Source organism: Myodes glareolus, chromosome 5 (genome assembly GCF_982192425.1).
Source record: "Myodes glareolus chromosome 5, mMyoGla1.1, whole genome shotgun sequence".
Lineage (NCBI taxonomy): Eukaryota > Metazoa > Chordata > Mammalia > Rodentia > Cricetidae > Myodes > Myodes glareolus.
Window position 1 is genome coordinate 96,441,263 of NC_142030.1, and position 20,683 is coordinate 96,461,945.

Consider the following 20,683-nt stretch of genomic DNA (forward strand, 5'->3'; position numbering starts at 1 on the left):
ATTTGACCATTTTTGCAGTTATAGACTCTCTGCCATACCTTAGGAACTAGTTTCCCATTACAATTCTTAACAAATTCAGTTCCATACTCGTGCTTTTCTGTGAACTAAAATTCTTTCTTCCACTCTGAGTTTTGTTTTTCTTGGAGATAGTATGTGCCCTAGACTGAGACTATTTTTAGTTCTCGATATCTGCTCAAACTCCAAGTGCTTCTAAATAGCAGAGAGAAGCTTTGTATGCCATCGATCTCACATACGTGTTTGTGTGTGTATGCACACAGGGCCAATGGCCCAACACGTCAAGACAGGTTCCCGTTTGACAACTTTGTTTGTCCTCTAAAATATTAATTAAAAGAAAGGCCCTGGTAACTGATAAGTACATATTAGGCTTTCAGTGTTGTGTCGAGTCACCCTTGATACGCGTATGCTCTTTAGAAGGACTGGTCAACATTTCTTGAAACAAATTCATGTAAACTAGGCAGGTGACCCATTCCAATGTCAAGAGTTGATTCAGAGGTAACATATGCCTTGTAACTTAGAGCGAAGCTGCTTTTTGGTTTCATCCAGTTATTGCCAAGTCATATGATCCTTCCATCTTTGCTAGGTTTCTCGGGTTCTTTTTCCTAAGAATTTTCATGACATGTTCTGATTTCTTTTTTATATTTAGATTTTTAAATCTTAATTCCAGAATCACACTAGGATCTAAGCAACCCCCATTGCAAGACATATGACCTTTTGCACACTCTGTTTTCAGGAAAGCAACATGGCTTGTATCTCTAGCTTCATCAGCCACTCTAGTTGCTATAGCCGGGCTCTGAAGTTACTCAAGGGCTTCTGGGCTGTTCAGTAGCAGGTAGGGAGTCAACTCTCAGCATTCTCTCAGCTTTTTGGAGGCATAAAGCCTTTCTTTACAATTAAAAACTGTTTTTGAAAAACCCTGTTTTGGATAAATTCATGTAAACTAACAAAAACTCAATTTTAAGAACTGACCCTATCTGTCAGTTGGAAATGACTGTAGCTCATCCTGGAGACTATGATTCAGCCGTGTGTGTGTGTGTGTGTGTGTGTGTGTGTGTGTGTGTGTGCGCGCGCGCAAGCACGCAGGAGTCCTTTTCACTTTTTGAAATTATGATCATTGCATATGTTTACATCTCATCGCTTCTATTTTTCAAGGCAGGTTCTCTGTAGCTCTGGCTGTCCTTGAACTCACTGTGTGGACCAGGCTGGCCTTGAACTGCACTCACTGCCGCCTTCTGAGTCCTGAGATATTGGCGTGCACCACCACCTCCAGCAATTTGCATCTTCTATAGACCCAACATTTAAATATTCTTTTCATGATTTTGTAGATGAATAAATCTGAAACTTTCCTTTCTAAGATCAAAGTACTTGATTATCTTCAAATTAAATTTAGTTCTCAAACTAATAATTTGTCTGATAATTTTTGTAGAAAAAGGGAGGAAGAGTAGCAATAACTGGCTATGTAAAGTAAAACTTTTTCTTTTTGAAATATTAGATATTGCTTTAAAATAATTTACACGTTTGAAACAGAATGGAAGTAACATAGTGAGCATTTTTTGTTGATTTGTTTTGTTTTTTGAGGCAGGATCTCTATACACATTCCTGGATGTCCTGAAATTTACTATGCAAACCAAGCTAGTCTTGACCTTACAGAGATCCTCCTGCCTCTACCTTGCGTGTGCAATGATTAAAGGCATGTGCCTCCTCATCTGGTGTAATAGTGATCATTCTTAGACCTGTCTCCATTCTCAGCAACTTTCCAACCCAGTAGACCTCTCATTTTCCCCCCATCACTGGTGCTTTTTTCAAAACACATCTCAGGCTTATGTCAGTTTAACATAAAGTGCTTTGACTCCAATAATGTTTGGATTAGTTTCCTCTGGTGAGAGACTTGTTAAGACTGGTTTAGTATAGATTGGACAAAAGGTAGTTAAAGGAAGAGGATTTTAGTATGAAAGCTACTTGAAAATAGGGTGCTTTTACTATGACTGAGTGTATGTATTATTTATATAAAATTGTAGCAGTAGATTATTGCTACAACTTTATTGTTGTAGCAACTTTATTGCTACAACTTATTGCTGTCTAGGGAACAAATTTGTGTGTGTGTGTGTGTGTGCATGCGCACACGAATGTGTGTGTGTGTGTGTGTGTGTGTGTGTGTAAGCCTGTGCACACACGCATGCGCTTGTTTGTTTTTGCAGCACTGGCAACTGAACCCTACGTCCCACATACGCTTAGCAATCACTCTACCACCAAGCTGTATCCTGAACCCTGGGAACAAGTCTTTAAAGGATTTATTTACAGGAAGGAGAAGTTCATAAGGCTCCTAAGCGAGCAGATATGTTGGGAAAACTATCAGTCCTGTTTTGGTTTTATCTTGTCATCAAAATGTTTATTATTGGCACACAATGTTAGATAAATGATAAGATGGAAGATAGATGATAGATACATAGATATAAAGTAGATAATAAATAGAATAGACTGATAAATGATAGATATATAAATAAAAGGTAGATAATTGATAAGTAAATGCTGGAATTGATATATAGTTATAAGATGATAGATAAATAGATAATAGATTCATAGATATGATAGTTGTTCAAATATGTGAAATACATATAAATAAATAAAGCAAAATACTGTTATTCTACTTAAATTCCATTTAAATCACTTTGAGTTTTTTATGTCCTATTCACTTGTTATTCCCATTGAATGTTCTTTGAAATTAGTGCCACTCCATCCCCTTTCTCTAGAATCCAGAAACCTTTTTGTTGAAATTTAATATCTTCCAGGATAAGAATGTTCACTGAATTTTCACTTTGAATGGAGAACCTGCTGAATGGTTCATAGATTTCAAAAGTTTAAATCCTGCTGTTTTGAGGTATGCACTGATGTCTAGGGGTTATTTTGAGTGCAGGAACTAGCTTCTGTGTATTTCAGGTTTCTCTGCCAGAAAAGCAGAAGCTATATTTGAACAGTTTTATGCCTTAAAACTAATTCATCATCCCTAGCACCTAGGAACCTACTATTTCTTAGTGCAGTTACAGTGTTTCCCATTTTAGCCTCATAATTTTAGACTTATTTTTAGTCTTAAATGGTTTATTATCACAAAGATACTGACTTAGGAATTTACTGCCAAACCTATCTTACATGTATACTGTTTAACATTACATTTTGTTTCTAAAGATCTAACCAGTGTTACCAGTCATTCTTATTTGTAGCATAACAAAAGAATAGTCTATGTATGAGTTACCCGGGAGTGATGATGGGAACCATGGAGAAATTTCACTCTTAATGGGAATGTCAGCCTCCATAATCATTTTCAGTCCTCCTCTGAATTACAGCTTTTTGTAGTGACGACTTGTTTTGATGTCTAATGTGGCACCTAATGGCTACTGTGCTTACAGAGCATGACGGGTGGCTAAATTTTTCATTTCACTTAATTTGGATTTAAAATTAATCGTGAATAACTAGTGACTACCCTATTGGGTAGTACAGCTCTATTGAATTATAGTTAATATTGGATTAATTATATCATAAAATATTAATGCAAAATACAATACTAAATTCAATGTGCTTCTGAAAATCTGATTTTTACAAGAAGTATAATTTATTTAAATTCAACACCATACATATATATACATACACACACATATATAAATATATATATATATATATTCAGCAGAATTTAAAGTTATCACTGAAGTGTAGACTTGTTTGTGTGGCTGCGTATGTAATACAATGTGATAGGAATTCTGAGTCAAGTTAAGGGAGGACATTTGAAATCTTCATGTATCCTGACCTTCTCCCCATTCATTACATCATCTCTCTCATACATCCCCCTTTCTGTGAAGGATAGCTTCATTTCGTGAGGAATGCCACATCACTGATGAGGTCTGCATGAGCAAGGAAGGCAGAAAAAGTCGAAAGCCAGGGTTTTAGATTACTCTTTGAGACAAATCAACAGAAGACTTGTCTGTTGGAATTTTTATTTTATTTTTTTCTTTTCTTTTTTTTTTTTTTTTTGTAATTCTTACATCTACTGTCAGGTTAGTGTGAATCAAATCAACACGATTCCTTGAAGTTGTTTTCAAAGTTAGTGCTCCAGAAGGCTTGTCAGCAGTCTAGATCAGCCCTTTACAGTTAATTACATCGTTACAAGGTTTTCTTTTTGAGGAGCTATAGCAAGTGTTGGAAGCAGAGCAGTTCTTTGGCTTTTGTTCAGTGCTCGTTTTTTTAGACCTTTACTTTCTTTTTGAGATTTTAAATGACAAGCACTGTGACAAAATGTATTTTTTTTAATCAAAAAAGCAAATACCATTCTCCGGTGGAACAAAGGATTGTGGTTTCTTCTCTTTGTATCTTCCTTTGACAGAATAATAATAGGGCATTAATAATGAGAGGAAATTACAATGATGTGTATGATATTCATTCTTCTCTGGTCGGAGTGATTTTTTTTTTATTATTCCTCGATTTAAGCCTGAGATTTTACTGGATAATTTGGATACCGTGAATATGAGGAAAATGTATCAAAGCTAGATAAAGAGATTAATTTACTGCTTCAATGATGGTACTGTATCCCGAAGCATTTTAAGTATGTTTTAATTGAGAAAATAATAAGGCAAAAGGAGGGGCTCAGATAGAATGATTCAGAAGTTATTTAACTTAAGTTATTTAACTTCTGAATCCACCATTGCTATATTGGACCTTTCTGAACTATGAAAACCTGGGAGTTATTCACATATAGAAAAAAGGCATAGATGCTTTCATGTCATTTTACGGTTACTCCAGGGAAAAGTAAAAGAAGTATCTTGGGCTAGGTATACAGCTCATGCTCCATACCAGCAGATGCTTTCCTAACATGCATAACACACTCAGTTTGATCCCCATTCTCCAGTAGTGCATAAATTGAGTGTGGTGATCATGACTGAATACAAGCACTCAGGAGGTAGAGGCTGGAGGATTGAAAGTTGGACATCATCCTTGGCTAATTAGTCTTTAGTGAACATCACCAGGAGCTTTCTTGTTCATGTTGTTACTGCGTTTATTTGAGTCTTACGTTTAAGAACTATTTCCAAGGACAACACAGACATTAAGTGGTGCTGAACAGACTTGGAGAGATTGCTCAGTGGTAAAGAATGTGTGCTGCTCTTCCAGAAAACCTGAGTTCTGTTTCCAGTGTCTAGTTTGAGTGCCTCCAAAGGATCTGATGCCCTCTTCTGGGCTCTGCAGGTACCTGCACTTATGTGCAACAACCCATATTCAGTTTCATATATATATATATATATATATATATATATATATATATATATACATAATATGAAATCTATTCTCTTATATGAGTTACTTTACATGACAGAAGCAACTTACAGATGGAAAGCTTATTTTGATTTACAGTTTGAGGGTACAATCTGTCCTGGAAGGGAAATATGGTGACAGGGGCATGAGGCTGGTCACATTGTGTCCAGAGTCAGAAAGCTTAGTGACCCCATTATAGTCTGAGAGGCCCTTGATTTTTACCAACACTGTCAGCCTCATCCTTCTATCTGTCCATGAAGTTGAAGTTATTTGTCTGTCTTTACTAGTGAAGCAGTTATAATACTGTAAGTTGTTTTGGTTTACTTAGGTAAATTCCATAGACTCAGTCAAGCATATCTCAGCTACTTTTTATTTAAAATTGTCTTTACATTTTTGGGGGTGTGGCTGAGCGGGAACATGCTCATTAGAGGACAGCTTGGTGGAGTTGGGTCGCCTTCCACTGTGTGGGACCTGAGAATCTGACTCCGGCTGTCAGGCTCTGTTACAAGGGCCTTTGACCATCGAGCTGTCTCACTGGCCTTAATAGTTTATGTAGTTATATTTTTCTTTTTAACTCTATAACATTCAAATAAATGTTACTGTCTAATTGGGCTATAAAAATTCTCTATGAATTGTTACAGGGATAGTCAACTTTTTTACTTAAAGTTTTATAAATAAGAGTAGCTAATTATGTAAAAGCTAATATGAGCTCAGAAGGATTTTTTAAAGATGTATTTGTTTTATGTGTATGAATGTAGTGCCTATACACACACACACACACACACACACACACACACACACACACACCACATGTGTACCTAGTACCTATAGAAGTCAGAAGAAGGTATGAGATTCCCTGAAACTAGACTTACAGATGATTGTGGTCTACCATATGGGTTCTGAGAGCTAAAACTGGGTCCTCTGCAAGACCCACTGTGGCATGTCTCCTACCCCGTGGTGGGAATTTTTGTATGTCTTCTCAAAACAGGTGAAGTACATCTTCTTCCCCCAGCTGTCTGGTAGGACAGAGACTAGTTCCTTTTCTGTTCTTTATTGGTAAAAGCTACATGGCGTTTTGGTGCTAGTGAGGTCAGACTAATGAAACATAATATTTTCATGATATTACCAAGCATTAAGGACAAATTTAATTTTTTTAAAGCTAATAAACAGAAGAGGCAATTCTTTAAAAAAAATCATTAGCTTTTCAGGACATACACTTTGCCTTACCCTGCATATCTTCATTTATTCAGAAATCATCAGAAGCTTTTACATCTTTCCTGTACTTGACTAATAATGGTAAAAGCTCTAAATGAACAAAGGGCCAAGATGAACAGAAACCCTAAATGCTATTTTAACTTGTTTTTCAAGGTTTTAGCTGGTAGCCATTTGCTTCAGCTCTTCCTCTCCTTTAGGATTGTGTGGGTGCGCCTTCCATGTGCTCCTGAGGTTGACGGATGAGGACGTGTCAGGACCAGTAGGCTAGAGGGATGAGATGAAAGACTTCCATTCCAGTTGTATGTCTCCTGTGATAACACACACTGCCCAAAAGCAACTTAGTGCAGGACGGCTTTATTTGGATTTCAATCACAGGTTACAGTTCCTCATATGGGGCATTCAAGGCAAGTCCTCAAGGAACTAGTCGGGTCACATCCACGGTCAAGAGCAAAACGAAGTGTCTTGTTTGTATTTGCTGCTAGCTTTCTTTACTTTTCTACAGCTTAGGATCCAGTTTAAGGAATGGTGCTGCCCACCATGGTCTGGGTTTTCCTATATCAATTAACAATGAAGACAGTCCTCTACAGACAGATATGTGCACAGGCCAACCTGATCTAGACAGTTCCTCATTAAGGTTCTCTTCCCATATGATTCTAGGTTGTATCAATTTGACAGTTAAAACTAGCCAACAAAGCTTCTAGAATTAATGAACTTTGACCTATCCCACTCTTGTTCCTTTTATATATAAATAATGAAGTCTCATTAGCAATTGAGCCATTTTGAGTTTGATTTTAGTTTTTGGTCAGCAGTATGATTGAAAGAGTGTCTAAAAACTATTTTTTTTTCTCTTTCAGTTATAATAGCTAAGTCTGAAGCTACCATTCTCTGCTACTCCTGTGCAACCATTGCTGATATTCTTGGGCAAGACGACATAGCTTATTGGTTTATGTCAAACAGGACTTAGCTTCACACATATGTATACACTCTTTTGGGGCATGCTTTCTTAACCTAGATACAGATACACATGCAGGCAAAGCACCCATACACATACAAATAAATAAATAAATAAATAAGTAAGTAATTTTATCCAAAAAGGGACTTAGCCAGGTATTCATAATTATAGGCTTGAAAATAAGAGTATTCCTTGAGCTTTTCCAGAAATGCAGCAACTAATTTGATATGCAAGCAAGATAAAAGCTAGAGTTCATAGTTTTCAATATAGAAATTCCTGAGAAAAGAGTAAGAATCTCGACTCAGTTGTTCAAGTAATTCTTTACAACTTTTTAAATCTAAATCATTTCTTTGTCAAATAATCAGTATCCATTCTGTGTCATAATTATTACTTCAGAGTATCTAGGTTAAGAAAGCATGCCCCAGAAGAGTGTATATGTATGTGTGTAAGGACATTAACGTGGTAATCACAAGACAACCTTGGGTGTCCATCCTCACTTACACCTTGTTTGGGACATTGTATCTTATGTTCACCACTGCATGTGCCAGGTTGTCTGACTTGCAAGCTTCTGTGGTGGGGGTGGCCTGTCTCTGCCTCCCATCCCTCCCGAGGAGTAGTGGGACTCCAGTTTAGGGCTACCCTGACCAACATTATGTATGTCTGGAGATCCAGTCATGTCCTCAGGCTTACATGTCAAGCACTTTACCCACTGAGCCATCTCCCAGGCCCCATGCAGGTTTTTAAATGTGTATCTGCATCTATATTGATTTTGTAATTACTAGTTTAGGACTTGCACATAGATGGGTCTTAGACATATGAGAATGCATGCTAGCTTGGCTGTGAGGTAAATAGAAGGGAACGTGACTAGGACCGAGCACCACTGAGGGTGTGAGGAAGCAGAAAAAGGAGCTCCAAGTAGAACCAAGATAAGGAAGTTCATCCACACTTTCCCGAGATTGGTGCTTCTGTCCAAGACCTCAAAGAGGCCAAGCTCAGAAGAGCTGAAGCTGGGGGGACAGGGCATACTTCCATTTCCTAAAGCAATGGGAAACACAGAGCATTTTTATTTCAATCAGAATTTTCTTTATCTTAGTTTTTGTGATGTTGCAATATTGTTTTAGGTATTTTTATATATTTCAGATTTTTTTTATATTTCAGATTTTATACTAAATTAGGGAAGTTGTAGTAGCTGATAAGCTCTTTGTGATATATAGTAACTTATATGCATAGATGATATGTCTAGAAAGCTACACAAGAATTTGGAAGAGTCTTGGGATAAGGACAGAGTCAAGCCACAGCTGCTGTGAGTTAATAGTACAGTGGCCATGTTGTGTCCAGAAGACAGTTTCATGTGAGTTTCCCTCCTTCGGCTCTCACATTCTTTCCACCCCTTTCTAAAATTTCCACTTGACCTTAAAGGGGTGACAATATTACCCCATTTATAAAACCTGTGTTACTGTGTTAAAATTGATAAAATATTTTAAGAACATGCTTGTGCATGAGTGTGGATATGTGCATGCACATATCTACACACACACACGCACACACACACACAAAATTTGGAATTGATTCCTACTATTGGAATGATTTTATATGAGTACCTAGAAGACCAAAAATTGGTCTTCTCTGCAACAATATTGTTTCTCTGCAACAATAGCCTACTTCTGAGGCTCAAGTTTATGTGATAACTGATAAGCATATCTTGTTCTCAGGTAGCAAGCTCAGAGTATTTAGGATTCCCCACAGAGGAAGAGTGCGCGTTTTATGTCTGTACCCTTCATAGAATCTTAGGTAGAAGTACAGTATGCTCTTGTAGAGTCTGTTTTCTTTGTATAGATGTAATTTATTGAAAAGAGATATGGTGATGATAGAAAAGTTATTTCTTGTGTCAAGATATTGAAAAGCTTCAAATTAGATATAAATCACTTAGCTAAATGTATCTTTCAATAGAAAACTGGATAGTATATAAAATGATTCTCAGAAAGTATAATGCTGTTCACTTTTCTGTTTCCTGTCTGTATCTGACTTTGAATTTAAAGATAGCTGAACATGTGCACCATAAGATATGTCTGCTGCGCACACTGGGGTCTGTGCTGATACTGTAAGTGGATGATGAGTGTGAGGAGCCTTAGGCTTTGGAAACAGCTCAGTAAAATGCAAAGTGGCTTTTTAATATCTGCAGTCAAGCTGGATAAATTACAATGCAACCAATTAACAATGAATTTATTTCAATTTCTTTTTAAATAGTGGAAAACCAAGTTGCTTGTGAAATCAATAGAATTGTGGGTCTGTTGGCATACCTGCTGTTTGGCAAACACAGTGGAAAGGCGAAGATGGATGCTAAAAAATGATCCCACACTAGCTCAGAATTGAGTACAGTAAAGGGCTATTTATTTAGGGGTAGATTTACAGTCCTCTGCATGAACGGGGAACAGGAATGCGCTTTACTTTGGCCTTTATAGTAAGAGGCCACACCTAAGTGGGCTAGTATCTTAAAGTCTACAGGCTGAAGGAGTTCCTGCAGCAGATAGGATTGTTTTGTTGTTTTTGTTTTTAAATAGTTTATTTCTTTATTTTATGATCATTGGTGTATGCCTGCATGCTTGTCTGTGTGAGGGTGTCAGAAGCCCTGGAACTGGAGTCACAGACAGATGTGAGCTGCCATATGAGTCCTGGGAATTGAACCCATGTTCTCTGGAAGAGCAGCCAGTGCTCTTAACCACTGAGCCATCTTTCTAGCCCCCACAATGGGTAGTTTTAAGCCAGGAAGGTTGTTTTTTTGTTGTTGTTGTTTTGTTTTGTTTTGCTTTTTTTTTTTTACAACTGGAGTTGTATCTGCCATTTTTCAATAAAGAAACGAGTTGTTTGCATTTCTCTGAGTGACTATAATTATTGGCAGCTTGCCCCCTTTACAAAGTAGACTTCAGTTTCCATCAAACATGATAGGAAGGTTCTAATAAAGTGAAAAATTGTAAGAACTGTTGTGTTGGGAACTCTTGCTTGTCCAGTTAGCTGTATTTAGAATCACCTAAGAGACACACCTCTTCAGGTGTCTGTGAGGGTTTCCAAGAAGACGTCACAGAGGAGGGTAGACCCAGTTGAATTTGGGCAAAACATTCCATGATCCGGGGCCTTAAAATGCAAAGGAGAAGGCAAGCTGCGTGCTATATTCATCTCTCTGCTTGCTGACTGTACTCACTATGAGCATCTACCTCATGCTCCTGCCTCCATGTCTTTCCCACCATCGTGGACTGTCCCCTAAAACTGTGAGCCAAGATAAACTCCTCTTCCCCTATGTGGTTTTAATTGAGTATTTTGTCTCACAGTAGAAAATTACCTATTTCAGCTGTATTTTCCACATCTGATATGGCACTCTGAGGGGTTGTCAGGTTGGTTATCTTAACCCACTGGACTGGGACTGAATGAGTGGGCAAAAGATGAACAAACAGGGAGAATCTTTGTTTCCCACACATGGGTGGCAAGTAGGACAGAAACTGAGAGGCCCCAGACTCTTGGTAACATCAGGCTGCCAATTGTGCTGGTTTGAATAAGAATGGTCCCCATCAGCTCATATATTTAAATGCTTAGTCCAAGGCCCTCTCCCCTACATCCAGGCTTAGGAAGGTATGCATCCAAATAGAATAGGATTCCAAAAAGCCAGTACATGCTGTAGAGACAAATCCCAGTGGCATTATCATTTGGTTCTCAGTCTGCCCCAATTGTCAGCCACATTCAGAGGGTCCAGTTTGACCCCATGCTCATTCAGTCCCAGTCCAGCTGGATTTGGTGAGCTCCCATTAGATCAGGCATACTGTCTCAGTGGGCCGACCAACCCCTCATGGTCCTGACTTCCTTGCTCATAGTCTCCCTCCTTCTGCTCTTCAACTGGACCTTGGGAGCTCAGTCAGTGCTCTGATGTGGGTCTCTGTCTCTATCTCTATCTATTTCCAGATGAAGGTTCTATGATGATACTGAAGACAGTCATCAGTCTGACTACGGGACAAGGCCAGTTCAGGCACCTTCTCCTCCACTGCCCAGGGTCCTAGCTGGGATCATCCCTGTGGACTCCTGGGAACTCCTCCAGGGCTAAGCCTTTTGCCAACCCCAAAATGGCTCCCTCAATTAAGATATCTCCTTCCCTGCTCCCGTATCCGTCCTTCCTCCATCTCAACCATCCCACTCCCCCAAACTCTCCCCAACCCTTCCTTTCTCCCATCTCTCTTCCTCTCCCCTTCCTCCCGCTCCACCCCTACCCCCATGCTCCCAACTTTTGCCCAGCAATCTTGTCTGCTTCCAATTTCCAGGAGAATCTATATATGTTTTTCTTTGGGTTCAGCTTATTACTTAGCTTCTCTAGGATCACAAACTATAGGCACAATGTCCTTTGTTTATGGCTAGAATCCACTAATGAGTGAGTACATACCATATTCATATTTTTGGGTCTGGGTTATCTCACTCAGGATAGTGTTTTCTATTTCCATCCATTTGCATGCAAAATTCAAGATGTCATTGTTTTTTTACCACTGAGTAGTACTCTAATGTGTATATGTACCACACCTTCTTTATCCATTCTTCCATTGAGGGGCATCTAGGTTGTTTCCAGGTTCTGGCTGTTACGAATAGTGCTGCTATGAACATAGTTAAACAAATGCTTTTGTAGTATGGTCGGGCATGTCTTGGGCCTTTGCACTTCTAATCCCTGTTAAAGCACTCCTCCTTTAGACTTCTTCATGACTTTTCCCTTCCTTCATTCCCTATTCTCTATTATGCCTCACTTGTTTTAGGTTTTAAAGAGGATATACTGCCACCTAAATCAAGTATTTTTTTTTCCTTTCCAATCACTGTACTTAAGGGTGAAGCGTTAATCTAATTAATCTTTCTCAATAAAAAATTGGGAGTCAGATATCCAGGTATGAACCTGAAAGATCAGAGAAGCAGGGAGCAGCCACCCGTCCCTTTCTACCTCTTCTGTTCCTCTGACCCAAAAGGGCTGAGGTCCTCGCTCAGCCCCACCCTACTACTTCCCGTCTCCTCTCTGTGTGCAGTCCTCCACACTTCTATGGTTAATTTTGGTCCACTAGTGGCTGGCTCCACCCTCTGACTCCAAGCAAGCTTTATTGGTCAAAACACAATAAAAATATCACACAACATAAGGGAAAGACTGAAGTTCACCATCTCCCCAGCACAGTGATATCTACACAATAGACTCGGAATAAATAATATACTCCTCAAGAGACATGTTTGATTAATTTCAGTTGGATTTTATTTTCTTATTTACTTATAGAGATTAGAGATGGACATCGACTATCTTTCTGTATTGCTTGATACCTTATTTTTGAGACAGGATCTCTTACTCAACTCAGAGTTTACCATTTTGGTTAGCTTGACTGGCCAGTGAGCCCCAAAAATCTACTTGTCTCTACTTTTTTCATGCTGGGATTAGTGAGCGCCAGCATGCCCAGATTTTATGTGTATTTTGTAGACTGGACTCAGATCCTCACACCTGCATGGTGAGCATCTCCCCAACCTTTGGTTTAGATTTTAAAATTCATGAATCTCTCTGGGAAAATGCCGTGTTACTTCTTAGTTTTCTACTTTCTCTAAAAAGTGTAGTAAACCAATTTCTACTAAATTACTTGTATTTTAACTTTCCTTAGCTGGGATTATTTTTGTCCTCATGGTGCACTTGCTGACTGAAACTGGTCACTGGTTATCCTGACCATGTTTGCTGTGCTCTTTTTTCTCTCTATTTCTTCTACTTAGAATCTCAGTTTATGAGCCCAGTGCTCACTTCACACTGGATCAAATTTACTTCTAGAAATCAGTTTTTTAAAAAGAATACAGCAGAGATATAGGCTGGGGAGATAGCTCACTTGTTGGAGTGCTTACTGCACAAGCGTAAGGACCTGAGTTCTGATACCAGACCAGGGGTTGGTTATATGTCTGTAATCCTAGCCCTGGAGAGGTGGCGACAGCTGACTCCCCTGGTGCTCAATAACCAGCTAGCCTACCCAGGTCTATGAGCTCCAGTTTCAGTGAGAAAACCTATCTCAAAATAGGAGGTTGGAGAGACCTTCCATTCTGGCCACATAGAAATCACAAGTGTGCATGCACGTGTGCGTGCATACACACACATACCTTCACTCCTCCACACTAGATAAAGTTAGCAAAATAATAGAAATCAAATTCATCACAACAAAGACCGAACTATAGCACACATACTTAGATGTAGCACATAAAATCAGATCTCAGATTTGTGCCAAAATGTGGTTGCTAAGTCAGTGTAATGGCTAGGGTTGTCAACTAGATACATCTAGAATAACCTGGAAAGAGTCTTTGTGAGTCTAGGTCAGGTTGGCCTGTGGACCTGACTGTGTGCTTTTGTTGTACTTCCTTCGTTATTGTGAGAGGATCCGGCCTGAAAGTAGGCAGCACTGTTTCCTAATTTGGGGTCCTGGACTGTGTCAGGAGGGACTGGGTGTAGAGGAAGCCTGGCCGAGTAGGAAGCATATATACGTTAGTTACTTTCTGCTCTTGCCTGTGACAGAGATGTAGCCGTTTTGAGTTCTTGTCTCCTTGAGTTCTGTGCTGTGATGGCCTGTACTAGAATTGTCAGGGTACTTTATTACAGAAACAAGTAAAACAAAATCCTTCATTTTCTTGTTTAATTCATCAGTTAATTAATTGAGACTTGGTCTCACTATGTAGCTCTGGCTGTCCTGGAGCTCACTATGTAGATTAGGCTGGCCTTGAACTCAGAGGTCCACTTGCCTCTGCCTCCAGAGTTCCGGAATTAAAGGTGTGCACCATCACACTGTTCTTTAATCCAGCATTCTCAGCTGTAGGAACAGCCAGGTTTATGGTTTAAGGATGGAGGCAGAAGACATTCTTCATAATCTCTTGTCATTTTGCTTGGTTTCTCAAGTGTCTTATTTGCATGTCCCTCCACGATGAGAAGTGGCAATAACTTATCTGAAGCGCTGACACTCCACATAGACAGACATAGCCAGAGAGTTGGAATCACCACTGTCCAGTGCTCTCAGGCTGTTGCAGACACCTCTCTGGTGTAAACCTTTAGCTTTTGTAAAGTGTGATGTGGTGAGTTACTTAATCAGAACTCTGAATAGTCATCGCTTTGATGATTAGGAAATTAACTTGTTATTTTATTTTTCTTTCTTCCAGGTGTATGGTGGCAGATGAAGTAAGTACTCTTAAGCCTTCTCTAAAACTAGTATTTACTGTCTTCTGTTTTCTGTATTGACTCTCTGCCTCTGTTTTCTCATGTAACCATATAATACCTGTGTAGTGGGGGAAACACAAAAAGAAGTAATTTTACTTGTTTAATAGCCATTTCCTCTCGAATACTTCTGTGTACAATGCATATAATTTTGTGTATGTGTGTAAACTTTCAAAAACAACCAGTTTTGTCCACATAAAATACAAAGTTAACACTCTGCTGAATCTTCACAAGGTCATCCTTGCAAGAGTTCACAGCTACAGTATGCTTTTGTACCTTGCCTGCCTTAGTAACTTTTCCATTGCCGTGATAAAGTATCAGGACCCAAGGCAACTCAGAGGACATAGGGATTCAAAGGGGTAGATTCCACCAGGACCAGCAAAGACATAGGAACAGGTAGGGGAGGTGTGGTAGGAGCAGAAAGCTCCTCGATTGATTTCATTCTATCTGCACACAGGAAACACAGGAAGTGTGGTCAGGTTATAAAACCCAAAGCCGTCCCTAGTGATGTATTTCCTCTAGCAACACTCCTTCCCAAATAGGACTACCAATCAGTTGTTCATGTATGTGAGCTGCCGGAAGACTTTCTCACTCTAGCCACCAGATTAGCCTTCTCTTTGATGGCATAGAGATTTGAACACACACACACACACTACACAAAATTTCTCGTGGAGTAGGACGAACATTTGGTCAGTTTTATAACCACCCATTAACTTTTAGAGTCTCCAGTGTTCTCAGTGGATATTAGCCAGTTTACAGAATTCATTATGAACTCTTAGTCTGGAAGTCTTTTCCTACCATGAGTTCTTGTTTTGTTATTTTGTTGTTGTTGTTTTTGTTTATTTGTTTTTTGAGACATTGTTTCCCTGTATAACATCCCTGGCTGTTCCTGAACTCACTTTGTAGACCATGCTGGCCTCGAACTCACAGAGATCTGCCTGCCTCTGCTTCCCAAGTGCAGGGATTAAAGGCGTGCGCCACCGCAACCCAGTGCTTTGTTCTTGTTTTATACAGTTACACATCACTTTTCATGATTACTGCTTTGTCTTATTTCAAATATTTGAAATATTTATTTATTTATTTATTTTTGTGTGAATGTTTGTTTGCATGTAGGTCTGAACCAAATTTGTGCCTGGTGCCTGTGTCTGAATGCTTCCAGGTACCATCCATTTCCAGATTACACAGACCAGCACTCTCCTCTTCCGAATGCCATTCAATAATATTGTTTCAAACTTTTGAAAAAAAAAACTTTAATGTGTATGAGTGTTTTTTTCAAAGTTTATTAAATTATGAAAGTTTTCATTTCCGCCCCTCCTCCCAACACCCTCCCACTCCCTCCTCCCCCTCCTCCTCCCTCTTCATCCCTAAGAGCAGTCAGGGCTTCCAGCCCTGTGGGAAGTTCAAGTTCCTCCCCACTCCCTCCAGGTCCCTGAAGGTGAGTATCCGAACAGACTGGATCCCAAAAATCCAGCATATGCAGAGGAAACAAGTCCCAGTGTCATTGCCAGTGGCTTTTGTGTATGAGTGTTTTGCCTGAATATGTGTTTTTGCACCATGTTTGTGCCTGGAGCCCAAAGAAGCTAGAAGAGGACGTTGGGTCTGCTGGACAAAGTGCGTTCTGCAGTTCATTCTGGAAACTCCTGACCTCATTTTTTTACATATATGTGCATATTTTATGTTTACATTTTGAGCTATTAAATTTTTAGCAGTGGACATTGGCCAATGCTTTGGAATCTCTGTTACAGTATAACACTATGGTTTCAGTGTCCTACACAATCCCAAGTCCCACTAAACAAACCTCAGCCTTCAGTGATGTAGCTAATGACTATATAATTTTTCCTGTTCTAAACTGTCATATAAATAGAATCAAATAAATCTTTTTCAGACTGGTTTTACTCTCATAGTGATATGTGTTTAAGAGCTGTGCTAGTTACTTACTGTTGCTACAACGAAACACCAGAAGCAGCTCAGGGAAGGAGTGGTTTCTTTTGGCTCACAGTTTGCGGATACAGTTCTTCATAGTGGGGAAGGCATGGCCGCAGGAGCTTGAGGCTGCTGGTCACATTGCATCTACAGCGGGGGCAGAGAGAGATGAGTACTGGTGTTTGTTCACTTTCTCCTTTTATTCAGTGTGGGACCCCAGACCATAGAATGGTACCTCCCATATTTGGGGTAGATCTTGCCACTTCAATTAACCTAATCTATAAAATCCCCCATTTATAAATTTATAATCAGTAAACATGCTCAGGGGTCGATTTCTTAGTTTGCTCACCACCAGTTCAAGTTGGCGAGTAATATTAACCACCATAAGATTCCTCCACACCTTTTTGTTTGCTGTGTTTTGTCTTTTTGAAACAGGGACTCACTATGTAGCTTGGGCTGACCCAGAACTTGATATTAGACCAAGCTGGTCTTGAACTCACAGAGATCCTCCCTCTGCCTCCAGAGTGTTGAGATTAAAGGCATGTACCAATATATTTGGCTTTTCCACATGTTTTTAGCTTAGCAGTCTTTCTTTGCTTTCTTTTTGTCACTGAGTACTTTTATTTTATAATATGGATATAGCACAATTTTTTCTTTTTTTAAAAAGGCTTCATTTTAACTTTTAAGTGTGTGTGTGTGTGTGTGTGTGTGTGTGTGTATGTGTTTGTGTGAGATGTCTATGTGCACATGAGTGCATTGCCTGTGGAGTCCAGAAGAGGGAGTCAGATCCCCTGGAGCTGGAGTTACAGGAAGTTGTGAGCCACCAGCAAACTGACTTCAAGTCACTTGGAAAAGCACTGCACATTATTAACTACTGACCTCTCTCTCCAGTCCTCTACATTTTTTTTTTCTGTTCACCCCAGTGAAGCAACATCTTGGTTTTTCCAGGGTTTGAATATGGGTGTATCTCATAATATGGGTACAATGGCACACGAGCCACTTCCTTCTAGGTTATCTTGTGGGCATCAGTTTTTTCATGGATTGAGCAGAAATCACGGAGTTTCTATATTACATGGTGTATTGGTTTCCTATTGCTGGTATAATAAAGTATTACTAAATGGATATGTTAAAACCATATAATGTCAACATTCTGGAGGTTAGAAGTCTGAAGTCAGTGTCAGAGTGTTGGGGTTGTAGTTTGATGGTGAGGGTACAACCTGAGGTAGGTATCAGTCTGACTGTTGTTCTCTTGAGAGCTCCCAGAAATAACCTGCTGTAAGGGCTGGCTGGCTGGCTGGCATTGCTTGGCTTGCAGCTGTTATTTCATTTTCTACCTCCATCTTCATAAGGTGTTCGTTCTCTCTGTGTATCTATTTGTCTTCTCTTACACAGACACTAATTATTTAGAATTAAGGACTCACCTCCGGGTGAAGTCATCTTAACTAATTACTGTATATCTGCGACAAATGTATTTCTAAATCGGGTCAAATCCTGTAGTTCTATGATTAGGACTTCACCATATCTTTTGAATGGGACGACCCAGTTCAAATCAGAACCAGTAGTCAAAAATTTTTAGAATGGCCATTTAATATTTTTGACCATAATAATTTTGTAATGATTTTTTCTATGATTTTTGTGTATTTCTGCTTCTTTCAGCACTGTACACACAGTATAATATAAATTTTCTTATTAATTAGGGTTGTCAGCTGTTGACATATGTGAGACGTCTTATTCAATCCCTTTGGCTGCTTTAAGATCCATGTCTGTTTCTTTCCGTTCTGTTTTCTTTCCGGTCCTAAGTGAGTTATTTATGAGTCAAAATACCATGACTCTTTTATCTGTTATTGATATTCATCCTACACCCATTAATGATAAGCAGCATTAGAGTAGCTATATGAAGCCGTCCTGTCTGCTAAGTATTCCTGTCACTGCTGAATTGTTTGAGATCTACATTTCATGGTAGTTGGTTGATTTGTTTTGTTTTCTGATAGGGTCTCACTATGTAGCCCTGGCTATCCTGGAACTCACTCTGTAAACCAGGCTGGCCTCAAACTCACAGAGATCCGCCTACCTCTGCTTCCTAGGTACTGGACTAAAGGAGTGTGCTATAGCTACATTTTAGTTTAATTCATAACATATTGTTAACTCAGAGCTTGACTTAGTTACCTTAACTTTATTTTAGCACTAACTCCTATCATTTATTATTTATTTATTTATTTATTTATTTGGTTTTTTCAAGACAGGGTCTCTCTGTAGCTTTGGAGCCTATCCTGGGACTAGCTCTTGTAGACCAGACTGGCCTCGAACTCACAGAGATCCACCTGTCTCTGCCTCCAGAGTGCTGGGATTAAAGGCGTGTGCCACCACCGCCCAGCCTTATTTCAATATTTTTATAACTTTTAAAATCTTACTAGTTTGTAACATAGTATGAATTTAATTTTTTAAAAACTTTTCTGAGATTAGGTTCTCATGTATTCCAGGCTTGCCTTGAACTTCGTATTTAACTCAGATTCTATTTGAAATCTCTTCCTTCTTCCTTTTCCTTTCCCCCTCGAGTCCTTCCTTCATTCTTTCCTTTTTTTGTTTTTTTGAGACAGACTCACTCTGTAGCTGACATTGTCTCAAAACTCAGTATATGGTTCAGACTGGCTGAAAACCTGAATGCTAAGATTCCTGGCACAAACCCATATTCACCTATTACTTATTTATATGTATTATAATTGCTAATAATTTTCAAATAACATTTATTTCTTAGAAAGATTTTGTTATGTAACATTTTCTTTTGAAGTTCAGATGTAGTTCTTTTGTTCTACTCAACTGGTTCCCTAAAACCAGAGTCATTTTTTTTTTTATTGACACGGATATTTTATAAATCACTACCATGGCTAGCGTCTTTTGCTTCCCAGTCATTTATTTGGAAGTAATTTCACAGTTGAAGAGTTGAAAAGACTTGATGACCTTATAATTTTGATATATCTTGTTTACTTTTATAGATCAAATTTGAATTAATTCAATAATAATTGATAGACTATGCACTTTTGAGCCAATTCTGCACTTAAGAATTGTTTAGGAAATTTGAAACTACTTTATTATTAATCCTACTAAAGAGAGAGGTTATTTAATAACCTATTAGGTAATATTGGGGAAATAGTAGGGTGTTCCTCCCCAAGAAAAATATCAAAAACAAAATAGATTTTAAGATTCTTGGTGACTTGGCATTATAGGAGAAACTGCCTGTAACTGTCTAATACAGATATAATTGTTCTTTTTCTGTGATAAAATGCCCTGACCAAAAGCAATTTAGGGGGAAAAGCTGTTTATTTCAGCCTAGAGTTCCAGATTACAGTGTCATAACAAACTCAGAGTGGGAGGAGCTGGAAGCACCGAGTTGTGCCCTTAGTGAAGGGCAGAGAGCAATAAATACACACATTTCCTTTCCTTGTGTGTGTTCTGCTCCCGTACAGTTCAGGATCGCCTACCCAAGGAATGGTACCCTTTCCCCCAGTGGAACAGTCCATTCCATGTCAGTAAACAATCAGGTTTTCCCAGACTAGAACCCTGTCCAGGTGATTCTAATTTGTGTTAGGTTGACAATTAAAAACTAACCACCAAGGTAACCTATCCCTATTATACATGTTCATAAAGAAAAAAAAACTATATTGTTTGAACCCCCCCAATCTACTTTGATATGGAATGGTTTACTTTGAGACAAAAAAAAACTTTGTAAATATTCTCTAAAATTATGAAATTTAATCTAAACAGGTATTTTAAAAGCATTGACTTTCCCTTTTCCCTAAGTTTTTGTTTGTTTTACCTATGCAGCAAATTTTACTGTTCATAGTATTTCATAGCCTTGTCTTAGAATGATGGAGTTGAGTTTACAGCCTGACTTCTTTGACAGTCTCGTTGCCAGTTCCAGCCTTGGGTTTCCTGACTTCCTTTATACTTTAGTCTTTACAAATACACTAAACTCACTGGGGTTTCGTTCTAGCCAGTTGTGACAGTTTCACAGCTGCTAAGGATATCCTTAAACACTTTGTTTT

General features: G+C 38.9%; 1 protein-coding gene across 2 annotated transcripts in view; it reads left to right on the plus strand.

Annotated features, from left to right (window-relative positions):
• Zranb3 (zinc finger RANBP2-type containing 3) overlaps positions 1-20,683 on the plus strand; it is a 148,442-nt gene that overhangs the window by 34,983 nt on the left and 92,776 nt on the right. For both annotated transcript variants that reach the window (XM_087906571.1, XM_087906572.1), the window contains exon 3: positions 14,663-14,681. In XM_087906571.1, the coding sequence (XP_087762697.1) occupies positions 14,663-14,681 (19 nt within the window). The remainder of the gene's footprint in view (positions 1-14,662; positions 14,682-20,683) is intronic.